Source organism: Diorhabda sublineata, chromosome 2 (assembly GCF_026230105.1).
Source record: "Diorhabda sublineata isolate icDioSubl1.1 chromosome 2, icDioSubl1.1, whole genome shotgun sequence".
Classification (NCBI taxonomy): Eukaryota; Metazoa; Arthropoda; class Insecta; order Coleoptera; family Chrysomelidae; genus Diorhabda; species Diorhabda sublineata.
Window position 1 is genome coordinate 41,303,074 of NC_079475.1, and position 13,102 is coordinate 41,316,175.

General features: G+C 34.8%; 1 protein-coding gene across 3 annotated transcripts in view; it reads left to right on the forward strand.

Annotated features, from left to right (window-relative positions):
* LOC130440525 (uncharacterized) overlaps positions 1-13,102 on the forward strand; it is a 35,510-nt gene that overhangs the window by 16,572 nt on the left and 5,836 nt on the right. Inside the window, exons 10-26 of one of the 3 annotated variants that reach the window (XM_056773756.1) lie at positions 46-372; positions 472-798; positions 898-1,224; positions 1,324-1,653; positions 1,721-2,044; positions 2,636-2,959; positions 3,013-3,345; positions 5,552-5,878; positions 6,660-6,980; positions 7,031-7,348; positions 7,406-7,735; positions 8,885-9,214; positions 9,270-9,446; positions 9,859-10,002; positions 10,572-10,745; positions 10,806-10,964; positions 12,089-12,268. In XM_056773756.1, the coding sequence (XP_056629734.1) occupies positions 46-372; positions 472-798; positions 898-1,224; positions 1,324-1,653; positions 1,721-2,044; positions 2,636-2,959; positions 3,013-3,345; positions 5,552-5,878; positions 6,660-6,980; positions 7,031-7,348; positions 7,406-7,735; positions 8,885-9,214; positions 9,270-9,446; positions 9,859-10,002; positions 10,572-10,745; positions 10,806-10,964; positions 12,089-12,268 (4,752 nt within the window). The remainder of the gene's footprint in view (positions 1-45; positions 373-471; positions 799-897; positions 1,225-1,323; positions 1,654-1,720; positions 2,045-2,635; positions 2,960-3,012; positions 3,346-5,551; positions 5,879-6,659; positions 6,981-7,030; positions 7,349-7,405; positions 7,736-8,884; positions 9,215-9,269; positions 9,447-9,858; positions 10,003-10,571; positions 10,746-10,805; positions 10,965-12,088; positions 12,269-13,102) is intronic. The other 2 variants (XM_056773757.1, XM_056773758.1) reach the window with 2 other exon arrangements.

Below are 13,102 nucleotides of genomic sequence, written 5' to 3' on the forward strand. Positions count from 1 at the left end.
AAACTACAATACACAACTGTAAGGATAACAAGATATTTGTTGCAGCTTATGATGAGGATTTTGAAGTTTTGTACAACGCTACGACTGAAAAATGGTTTATTAAAGTTAAGAAAGCTCTGGATTCCGATATATTCGATACTGCATCTGAATTAGTTATAAAAATGACAGCTAGAAGAGAGCAGGATAACTCTAAAACTGGTGCAGCTGTGCTGGTTATTGAGCTAGTTGATACTGACAATGAAGAAGAGCCGAAATTTTCTGATCTATCTTACGTAGTTAAATACAAAAAAGGACAAACCGAAGATATCGATTTTGATCCAGAACTTTCTTTTACAAATGTAGATAATGATAAAGTCGAAATTGATTTGGACTGTAAGTAAAAGTCTGTACTGTAACAAACTCAACCAAACACTTACACTCATACCAAAACTACAATACACAACTGTAAGGATAACAGGATATTTGTTGCAGCTTATGATGAGGATTTTGAAGTTTTGTACAACGCTACGACTGAAAAATGGTTTATTAAAGTTAAAAAAGCTCTGGATTCCGATATATTCGATACTGCATCTGAATTAGTTATAAAAATGACAGCTAGAAGAGAGCAGGATAACTCTAAAACTGGTGCAGCTGTGCTGGTTATTGAGCTAGTTGATCCTGACAATGAAGAAGAGCCGAAATTTTCTGATCTATCTTACGTAGTTAAATACAAAAAAGGCCAAACTGAAGATATCGATTTTGATCCAGAACTTTCTTTTACAAATGTAGATAATTATAAAGTTAAAATTGATTTGGACTGTAAGTAAAAGTCTGTACTGTAACAAACTCAACCAAACACGTACACTCATACCAAAACTACAATACACAACTGTAAGGATAACAAGATATTTGTTGCAGCTTATGATGAGGATTTTGAAGTTTTGTACAACGCTACGACTGAAAAATGGTTTATTAAAGTTAAGAAAGCTCTGGATTCCGATATATTCGATACTGCATCTGAATTAGTTATAAAAATGACAGCTAGAAGAGAGCAGGATAACTCTAAAACTGGTGCAGCTGTGCTGGTTATTGAGCTAGTTGATCCTGACAATGAAGAAGAGCCGAAATTTTCTGATCTATCTTACGTAGTTAAATACAAAAAAGGCCAAACTGAAGATATCGATTTTGATCCAGAACTTTCTTTTACAAATGTAGATAATTATAAAGTTAAAATTGATTTGGACTGTAAGTAAAAGTCTGTACTGTAACAAACTCAACCAAACACGTACACTCATACCAAAACTACAATACACAACTGTAAGGATAACAAGATATTTGTTGCAGCTTATGATGAGGATTTTGAAGTTTTGTACAACGCTACGACTGAAAAATGGTTTATTAAAGTTAAGAAAGCTCTGGATTCCGATATATTCGATACTGCATCTGAATTAGTTATAAAAATGACAGCTAGAAGAGAGCAGGATAACTCTAAAACTGGTGCAGCTGTGTTGATTATTGAGCTAGTTGATCCTGACAATGAAGAAGAGCCTAAATTTTCTGATCTATCTTACGTAGTTAAATACAAAAAAGGACAAACCGAAGATGTCGATTTTACAAATGACGTAACTTTCAAAACTGCCGAAGATAATAAAAACATAAAAATAGTTTTGGATTGTAAGTAAATATACAAGATCTGGACGAAGAAACAACTATTACCTAGTAATTATAAAACTTTTTATAGCCTATTCTGAAAACTTCGAAGTATATTACGACCAGACATCAAATAAATGGAAAATCCGCGTGAAAACTAAATTAGAAGATGAAATATTCACATCTAATAACGAACTTATCTTTATTATGACAGCCACTAATACCGTTAATAAAAAAAGTGGACAAACAGTTCTTATAATGGAACTAATCGATGAAACTAATGAAAACGGAATTGAATTTACTGAATCTTATTACGTGGCTCAATATAAACAAAATCAAACAGGTTACGTAGACTTTGATAAGCCGATATCTTTTAAAGATGAAGATATGTCAAAAATTTCTATAAATCTAGACAGTAAGTACGAAAGATTGTCCATATTATTATATAGTGTGTTTACATAAGTCCACAATGAGCTTTGGGCAAATTCACAAATTGTTTTGAACATTTCCTCCAAATAATGTCAAAAACATCCATTTCCAGACCTTGAGGGAACTGGGAATTCGTTTCTTAAAGATAACAAATCGTCTATGTAGGCTCAACAGGTTTTTCCTGTGATGGCAACTTTTGTAACCTCTCTTGGAGATGAATCTTCCAGGAAAAAATCGTGGCTATAACCATTGAAGTCCAGGAATGAAGAAGACGTTCACCATCTGAACATAACGTTCTGATTTCATTATAACAAACATATAGAAGGTTTCTGATGTTTGTATTTTGGATTAGCTGCGTTCCAGTAGCAGAATTTTTTCCAAGTAACGTACCCATTGAAATTGAAATGTTAGTAAACTTTGGAAAGCGCTCAATCTCTTCCTGAGGCTTCAAGCAACTATAAAAAATGTTTATCTACGCACGATCATACCAACGGTGACCTTGGAGACCTTTCGACCAATTTAACAACCATTCAATCACCTTGTAGTTATTAAATACTAACAAATATCAATTTTTTAGCTTATTCAGAATACTTTGAAGTAACTTACACTTCGAACAAATGGTGTTTGCATGTTGTAAAGCCTCTAGATGTTAAAATTTTTAACGATAACCAAGAACTCATATTGATAATGGAGGCCGAGCAAAAAGAAACTCATAAAACTGGAAGATCTGTTCTCGTTATCGAATTAATAGATAATTCGATAGAATCCAAAACACCCCAATTCGAAGAAGCTTATTATACAGCAGTATATCCAAGTGACGGTAAAGGAACCGTACCTTTCGATAAAGATATTAATTTTGATAACGTAGATGATGTTAATAAAGTTTCAATTTCGATTCAAGGTAAGCAATAAATATTTTCGTAACCCACCGACTGAATACCGATTTTCTTTTAGATTACAAAGACAATTTCCAAATTATCTACGATAATACTTCGAATAAATGGTTTATAGACGTAATTATATCGTTGGATGATGATATTCTTCGTTCCAACACTTATCTAACCTCCACCTTAGTAGCTAATATTGATGATGATGATGACCACACACCTGTCAGTGCAATTGTTTTGAAATTACCTGAACACGATAGCGAATCGGCACCCACATTTTCCAGATCCTATTTCAGAGCTCAGTATGATATAGATGGCGTTGAAGCGAAAGTTACTTTAGAAGATGATATCGAATTTAGTAACGACGTTGATAATAATAACATTGAGATTGTTGCTGACGGTAAATAATAATTTGTTTGTTTTGATTAAGTCTAATTACAAAAAATTTCGAGTCTTTATATTCTATCGTCAAGGAAAGTTGGCAGTCCTTTATGCATCTCAGACAGATGAAACTTCCTTGTACCAAATCCGATACGAGACTTTTTCAAGATCATCAACTTTCTACCTCCGACAGAAGCCGCCGCTTAACATATTCTACCTTCAAATCAGACCAAAGGATTTTTTGATCTGGGGATGGAGGAGGAAAATTCTTGGCCTTCTCTCTACCGTAAACACAAAAGATTTAGCTCTAGTTGGAATTCTTAACAGTGTTTCCTGAAAATGTAGAACGATGTATGCAGCTGCCGAAAAATGTCCATATGCCTCAACTGTCACTCGAATTCAGCATCCTTCGAGGATGATGATGTGACTTATGTTGCTGTAGAAGCAGGAGCTTGGTGAGGATAGTCCCGTTGAAGATGATCCCGATGAAGAGGACCTTGATATATAACTGCGCCTTCTGAGCTTCTCAAATGAAGGAATTCCTTCAATAGTGCAAAGCAATAAGGTCTTGGTGCAAAACGTCTGAAAACACGATTTCATCGATGCCAAATATATCGAATTTTGAATTGGAATATCGGTTTTCAGCGAGTGTAAATGCCAAATATCGAATTTTGAATTGGAATATCGGTTTTCAGAGAGTGTAAATGCCAAATATCGAATTTTGAATTGGAATATCGGTTTTCAGCGAGTGTAAATGCCAAATATCGAATTTTGAATTGGAATATCGGTTTTCAGAGAGTGTAAATGCCAAATATCGAATTTTGAATTGGAATATCGGTTTTCAGCGAGTGTAAATGCCAAATATCGAATTTTGAATTGGAATATCGGTTTTCAGCGAGTGTAAATGCCAAATATCGAATTTTGAATTGGAATATCGGTTTTCAGAGAGTGTAAATGCCAAATATCGAATTTTGAATTGGAATATCGGTTTTCAGAGAGTGTAAATGCCAAATATCGAATTTTGAATTGGAATATCGGTTTTCAGAGAGTGTAAATGCCAAATATCGAATTTTGAATTGGAATATCGGTTTTCAGCGAGTGTAAATGCCAAATATCGAATTTTGAATTGGAATATCGGTTTTCAGAGAGTGTAAATGCCAAATATCAAATTTTGAATTGGAATATCGGTTTTCAGAGAGTGTAAATGCCAAATATCGAATTTTGAATTGGAATATCGGTTTTCAGAGAGTGTAAATGCCAAATATCGAATTTTGAATTGGAATATCGGTTTTCAGAGAGTGTAAATGCCAAATATCGAATTTTGAATTGGAATATCGGTTTTCAGCGAGTGTAAATGCCAAATATCGAATTGGAATATCGGTTTTCAGCAAATGCGAATACCAAATATCGAATTTTGAATAGGAATATCGGTTTTCAGCGAGTGTAAATGCCAAATATCGAATTTTGAATAGGAATATCGGTTTTCAGCAAATGCGAATACCAAATATCGAATTTTGAATAGGAATATCGGTTTTCAGCGAGTGTAAATGCCAAATATATCGAATTTTGAATAGGAATATCGGTTTTCAGCGAGTGTAAATGCCAAATATATCGAATTTTGAATTGGAATATCGGTTTTCAGCAAATGCGAATACCAAATATCGAATTTTGAATAGGAATATCGGTTTTCAGCAAATGCGAATACCAAATATCGAATTTTGAATTGGAATATCGGTTTTCAGCGAGTGTAAATGCCAAATATATCGAATTTTGAATTGGAATATCGGTTTTCAGCAAATGCGAATACCAAATATCGAATTTTGAATAGGAATATCGGTTTTCAGCAAATGCGAATACCAAATATCGAATTTTGAATTGGAATATCGGTTTTCAGCGAGTGTAAATGCCAAATATCGAATTTTGAATTGGAATATCGGTTTTCAGCAAATGCGAATACCAAATATCGAATTTTGAATAGGAATATCGGTTTTCAGCAAAAGCGAATACCAAATATCGAATTTTGAATAGGAATATCCATATTCAATTCGGAGCAGTCTTCTGGATAAGTGAGGTCGATGAAACGCTTCGAAAGTAACATTTGCATTTTAGATATTTGCCCAGCATTCCAGACTTTGCCGAAATGCCTAGACTGTATCCAAAAATGCACTTTGATCACAGTAATATATTAAAAAATCCGCAGTATTCATAGAATATTTTTTTTACAGATTATTCAGAGTTTCTAACCTTCGAATACGATACAAAAACAAAATTATGGCAAGTCAAAGCGCTAAGTATTTTGGATACTGCAACGTTGAATAAATCAGAACTGGTTGTAGCAATCACAGCTACTGATAGTGATACTAAATTACAAGGACGTTCCGTTATCGATCTCAAATTACCTAAAGTTAATACTGATGATGCTCCTAGATTTTCCAAAACGTACTACAAAGCTAATTATGACATGTCTACGGATACTGCAACCGTTAATCTTGAAGATCCAATCGATATACTGAATAGAATTGATATGTCGACTATAAATATTACTACCGACGGTAAGTTAATGTGAATAAAGACTATTGTATATCAGAGTGTGACCTTTTCACTTGCTGTTGCATTGGGGATACTCAGTGTTCATTGCTAATCTATTAATTCAATACCTTTCCGAAACTTCTGGATTCTAACAGTCAAATATCTTCAATTTCTTTTCTCTATCCAGCCTAGTTTCCTAAATATCGTTAAATTGGGAAAGTTCGGCTTCTATTAAGGCCTCATACACCACCAGAAATGAAACCTGTAGATTTTTCTTCGGCGATTTCGCTATAGAAAGAGAATTAGATTCTGCCAGTCAACTGATCGGAAACTTTCCATTTTTGATAATCTCCTTTCAGCTCCGCAAACTTTTCCTAATGATTTTCATCTTTGATCACCAAGTTTGAGAACAGGAAATAATCCGAGAGGGCTAAATATGGCGCATGAGGTGGCAATTCAAACTTTGATTCGGATGTATGAACTTTCCTGCAAATGGAACGGTCTTTGTCTTATTTGGAGCTGGTTTTAGTCCATACAGTTTTGCTTTGTGGATTTTCTTCAACATTTCTAGAGTCGCCACAACGGTCAATATTGATAGCTGCCAAAAAAATACTAAACGACGTGGCATCTTTGTGTACTTTCTAAGCAACTACCGTCATCTTTAGGTCAGACCAGGTACTTCTAGCACCATCTTCGTCAGTGTCTTAACCAACTTGGTCTTTTTGAGTTTTGCGTTTAATTGTATCAAGGTAGAATGCACGTGTTGTGGAATTTCCACCATCAATGGTAAAATTTATTTTTTAGAATATCGCGATTACTTTCAAATAACGTACGAAGACAAATGGCAGATCAACGTCATAAAAAATCTAGATCAGTCCATACTGAACGAAAAAATAGACATTATCATGGAACTAATTGCTACGGATGAAGAAGTAACTGGTAAAATCGGCGAGGCAACTCTTTTGATAACTCTACCAGCAGTGAGCAATGACGAAGCCCCCAAATTCTCGAGCATCTTCTACGAGTCTCAGTGCAATTCCTCCACAAAAATATTAGAGACATCGCCGATTGTTATAACAAATAAACCGGATCCATCGGATATAACAGTTGCCATACAAGAAGACGGTAAGTTTTAACTATTACATCGAACGATACAATTAACGGATTATTTGTAGAGTACAAGTCGAATTTCGAAATCGAATATAACTCGGAAACTAATTCTTGGCAAGTTAAAGTCAAAACTCTACCGGAAAATGAAAGAGGAAACGATTTGGTACTTACTTTAACAGCTACGGAAACTAATAATAATAATATAGGACAAGCTGCGTTAGTTTTAAATTTTCCTCCATTAGACCCGCCCGAATTCAATTCTATTCAATATTACGGGGAATATGAAATTGTGGAAAAATCGCTTACTGTAGACAAAGTTAAAATCGTCAATAAACAAGATCAAAAGAATAAAATTCATTTGGTATTAACTGATTCGGATCGAGGTAAGCGTTAAGTTTCCTAAAACTTCTAGAATAACTTCAAAATATATTTTTCTGCAGATCTTTCCAGTACATTCGAATTTTCCTATAACGACGATGAGGATAGTTGGAAAATTACATTAAACGGGACGCTAGACGATGGATATATTAATGGCAAAACTCAATTAGTATTAACTTTGACTGCTGAAGAAGATGGAAACGAACTAACTGGTTCCGCGACGGTCATTATCAGTCTACCAACTGAAGATAAAGACGGAAACGATCTGATGTTTTCAGAATTACATTACGAAGGAAACTATATCGTCAACGACGAACCCGAAGTTCAACTGAATAACGATATTCATCTTGACTCCAAACAGGATTTGACTAATGTAGTGTTCATGTTTAACAGTAAGTTTACCATTTTCTGGTGTCTGCCTTTGTATTTTCGTATTTTCCTCAAGTCCTGCATCGTAAATAAACAAAAATAGTCTGATTAAAAGAAAGCGTACATACTAATCTAGACTATGTTCAATTTGATCGAAGGGTTGATTGAAGTTTGAAACGCTCAACATCAACCAGTTCTAGATCCTCTGGGTATAATCTAATGGAGAGCCTACACTATCAAACGGCTCGTTCGAACGATTCAGTTCGACGCTTGAAGCGAGCATTGACGATCAAGCAAAAAATGTAGGTTTTGATCAAAAGATTGAAGCTCGAAGCGCTCATCATCAAACATTTGATAGTGTAAAACCCGCTTAAGAAGCCAGTTCGCAATAAAACACGGAAACGGCTTCAAGTTTGAAATATAATCTAATGGAGAGCCTACACTATCAAACGGCTCGTTCGAACGATTCAGTTCGACGCTTGAAGCGAGCATTGACGATCAAGCAAAAAATGTAGGTTTTGATCAAAAGATTGAAGCTCGAAGCGCTCATCATCAAACATTTGATAGTGTAGAACCCGCTTAAGAAGCCAGTTCGCAATAAAACACGGAAACGGCTTCAAGTTTGAAATATAATCTAATGGAGAGCCTACACTATCAAACGGCTCGTTCGAACGATTCAGTTCGACGCTTGAAGCGAGCATTGACGATCAAGCAAAAAATGTAGGTTTTGATCAAAAGATTGAAGCTCGAAGCGCTCATCATCAAACATTTGATAGTGTAGAACCCGCTTAAGAAGCCAGTTCGCAATAAAACACGGAAACGGCTTCAAGTTTGAAATATAATCTAATGGAGAGCCTACACTATCAAACGGCTCGTTCGAACGATTCAGTTCGACGCTTGAAGCAAACATTGACGATCAAGCAAAGAATGTAGGTTTTGATCAAAAGATTGAAGCTCGAAGCGCTCATCATCAAACATTTGATAGTGTAAAACCCGCTTAAGAAGCCAGTTCGCATAAAACTGGATGTAATCTAACAAATAACTTCACTAACAACATGGAAACGGCGGTCAATTTTATATAGCTGTTATTGACAATTCGGTAGATTGCTCAATTGCTTTTTTTCGGGGGAATTTTCAAAATGTTTGCCGTTTACAGTTTTTCCATTTTCTAGTAACTGAAAAGTTGAACGCGAATGATTATTTAACCATCGAGAAGACGTCTACTTATGGTGATTACGTCGTGACGGTAACCAAGTCCTTACCTGCGGATATTTTACAAAACCAGAGAAGCCTGGCGGTTACTTTACAGGCTACTCTTGGTAAAAACAAGGCATCTACGACTCTGGTTATAAATCTACCCATACCTGGTGAAGAGAACACAATTGATTTCTCCAAACTTTTATATAATGGCGATTATTCCGAAATAGACGGATTAGCTGTTGAAGAAATTAGTATTATAACTAACGAAAATAGTAAAAATATACGAGTTGATATTTCTAAAGGTGAGTTTGATGTATAATTCTAAAAATTCTGTATATTAAGGTTATTTATTTCCAGATTCTCCATATTACGTTTACTTCAAAGTCACTCAATCTAATAAAATTGTAAAATTAACGGCTGTTAATATACCGAGCGATATAATAAAAGAAATATCCGTTATACCTTTAACTTTAACAGCACAATCGTCGGGTACATCTAAAACTGGAGAAGCTGTTGTAAATATTAACATACAGAGTACGTATATTTCCTTTATATTTTGATATATTGAGAAAATTAATCGCTCTATTAACCGTTTTACGAGTTCTGGTGTTACTTTAGTCTCGATACCGCTGGAATTAACTTGCAGATCAAGCTGGAAGACGTCACCGACTTTGACTGACTTTGACCAGATATTAGAGCTGACAGTTGACAATTGACAGCTGACATTACCGTTATTACTAATTTTCTAACCTGTAATTATTTCTAATACTTTTTGAAATTGAAGATTGAGCTTTCCACGTATCTAGAATTTGGAAATTCACTACTCGGGGCCAACGAAGAGGTCAGATCCTTTTGGTAGGAATATGTCGATTTTTGAGGGGGTTTAACAGGTTTTAGTGTATACTTTCTGATACTTCTGCGCTGATATATACGAATTGTGTTTTAGGTTATCAGGGTTCTGCTCAGTTTGATTCGCCACTTTTTAACGGAAAATATGAAGTGAAAGAAAACATTGTTACATTGACTGTCGAACCGATTACCTTGACCACAGATATAGAAGACGATCTCATTTCTATTGCAGTTGATAACGGTAAGATATTTTCATATAAACTAAAAGTTTATAACCTCAAATTTGAAAATTGTTTGTTTTTGTTTATGGAAAACGTCCGCGTTCAATTTATTGAGCGTGCCTCGTATATATTTGCCGTCAATGTATGAATTGCATTAATAAACTTAAGTTAATTATTTTATTTCTCCGTCTAATCAATTTAGATAAATAAGGGGGCAAAATCCACATATTTACATTTTAATCGTTAAATTCGTCAATAAAATATTTTCAAAATATTTGAATGCTACTTGTACGAATTTTTACAACGAGTTTATGTCCCAATTTTAATCATTTTGAGCATAATCGACTTGCAAGTAATCGTAGACGTTTAGAAAATAAAAATTTTGCACATAAAGTATTAATTTAAATGCATACGGCAGTCAACGTGTTAAACTAACTCATTTTAACACGTTCCTAGTCGAAAGGAGTTTCGTTTACTTCCAAAAAAAAAAAAACTCAAAATTTCCAAATAAATCCAAATAAATACGTGATTCAGTTATTTCTAAATTATAATGTACGAGGGTAATTCAAAAAGATACGTTTTCTTTTAGCCATGGTAGATTATTTGGATGTCTCCTATACCAGTTCTGAAGTATCTCTGCAATTGAAAAAACAATTTCCCGAAGAATTTTTGAGTAATTCCACTATACCCGTGCTACTTACAGGGTCTATCAAAAAAACTGATGTCAAAACTCAGACTGTAGTTAATTTAAGAATTATAACTGGTAAGTAGTTTTTTTTTTATTTAAACTGTTTCGGATACGATTTTACGATTATTTTTCAAGATACGCAACCTGATAATAACGATATATTACAATTCGACGACGTTTTATTCACGGCGCAATATTCGTTGGAAAACGGTGAAGGTAAATTTGAACAAGATGGAGATATCGGTTTAACTACAAATCTACAAGCCGACGAAATCGACGTTGAAATAAGTGAAGGTAAATTATTTTGTATACGGAATATTTTAAAAGAAATTTTCGACGAAAATCTTGACACGTTCAACGCCCTGTATAATTAAAAACAATACAAGAACATAGATCAATTAATTGCAGCAGTAACTATTGTCGAAATATATAAAAATATGTTATTTTATTAATATTCGTTAAATATAATACAGGGTGAGTCAAAATTTCGGGGTTATTAGGACCAGATACGAGATTACTCGAAGATTAAATTTAATTATGATAAAAAGGGCGTAAAACCCCCGTGGAGGGTCGCAAAAATGGTTTATTGGACGTAAAAACATTTAATAATCGCAATTACAAACTTTTAAGCGAATGGAAACATAGATTATTTCTCAAAAAAATCTTCTGAGATAATCTCTTCGTTAGTTTGGACGATGCAATCGTGCAAATCGTGTGGAATGTCCTCTATTTGTTGCTCTATGAAAGGAAAAGCAGCGTTCAACCCATCGGTGTATCATAATTAAGGAGTTATCTAGTCCATATTGTCCTTGAACAAAATTTCTTTAGAAATTTCAGACAAATCTGCCTTAATCCAGCGATTCAACCATCCACCAACCATCCAATTCTTATAAAATTCTAGTCTTTAGACGTCTGCTCGTCGCTCCACTGCACCACCTCCACTAAAACTTTTGTTAACATATTCTTGCATTTCTTTACATTTTAGTCTCAGCCCTTAAATCAGCAGCCACCTTTTCAATCGATCCACCATTCTGCAATCGTTTAATAACGTTGAATATTTTGCTCCAAGACAAACTACAATCCTCCATTTTCTACTCAAACAAAGATATCAATGAAAATGGCAAAAAAAGTCTAGAAATATCTTAACTTTTGCCTCCAACGACATGACAGCTCGACCCAGTGGAAGTATTAACACAAATTCCTTCTGCAATGGAGCTCCACCATAAGGACCAAGAAAATCCCATCGATGGTAACGTCAATAAGAGATTTTCGCGATGATATCCTTCAAGGATTCAAATGAATTTTGTTAAATCATCTTTCGAATTTCCGAAAAATAAAACCTACCTGTAAAAGATTGCAATAAAACAGATCAGAAATCGTCGTTTTTTTTTTGTTAATTTCTTTTTAATTTTTTGTAGATTCTATTTTCGGAGAAAACTTCGGTATTTCCTACGCAAATCAAAAAGTTGTTGTACATCTTGAAAAAGATATATCTACCGATGATTTTTATACCAACAATATTATTTCCCTTACAATGATAGCTACAACTTTAAATAACACCATAAGTACTTCGTCGGTTCTGAATATTCGTCTAAACAGTAAGTACAATAGAGTCAATTGCATCAATTCCTAATTTACTTAACGAAAATCCAACTTTAAAAACAGACATAGACTTTCAGATGAACCCCATGTTACCAAAACTTGATGTCCTTTGTGAAGCAGATCGGGCGGTTTGACTTGAACCCTTTGAAGTCATTTGACAAGCTTGCTCAAGTGTTTAAACCGAGCTCTTGCGAATGCTCGGCACTCACAGCTGACGTGGTCTGCGGTTTCAATCTCCTCCAAGTACCAACGGTATTCCGGATCGTCTTTGCTGCCCATGGTTAGAGATTAAAAGTTTATGGTCCATCTGCATTTGGCTTTCCTTGTCTCATACCAGGTTTAGATGGGTTCTGGACCCATCGGTGACTTCGTCGATCTTAGTGAGTCCGTTGCCCGAGTGACCGGAAGCTGGTGGATCTTGCAGCAATCACTAACCAGATTTTGCGCTCCGGCACTAGCTTAAAACCCAACAAATAATCGCTTATTTTGGAGTATACTCCGAAGAAGCTTGCTCCGGCCAAGTCATTCCTCCTGGAGCCGTTTGTGCACCAGGTGGTTCCATTGAAAATCTTCATGTTTGAGAATAAAACCAATATTTCATAACTATAGCATACAATTAAAACTTTCTTCAAGGAATTGTAGCTAGATGCTTCGACAGGCGTCAACAACGAAGCAAATTGATGATTTTTATATAGAATTCGAGATTTCGTAGTGGGATTGTGACAAAATTAAACTCCAAAGTGTACAAACTTTAATATATTTCCTACCTTTCGAATGGGAATGGTTAATTAAGAATAGCGGCGTTATAAATTTCATTGATTCTTTTTAAA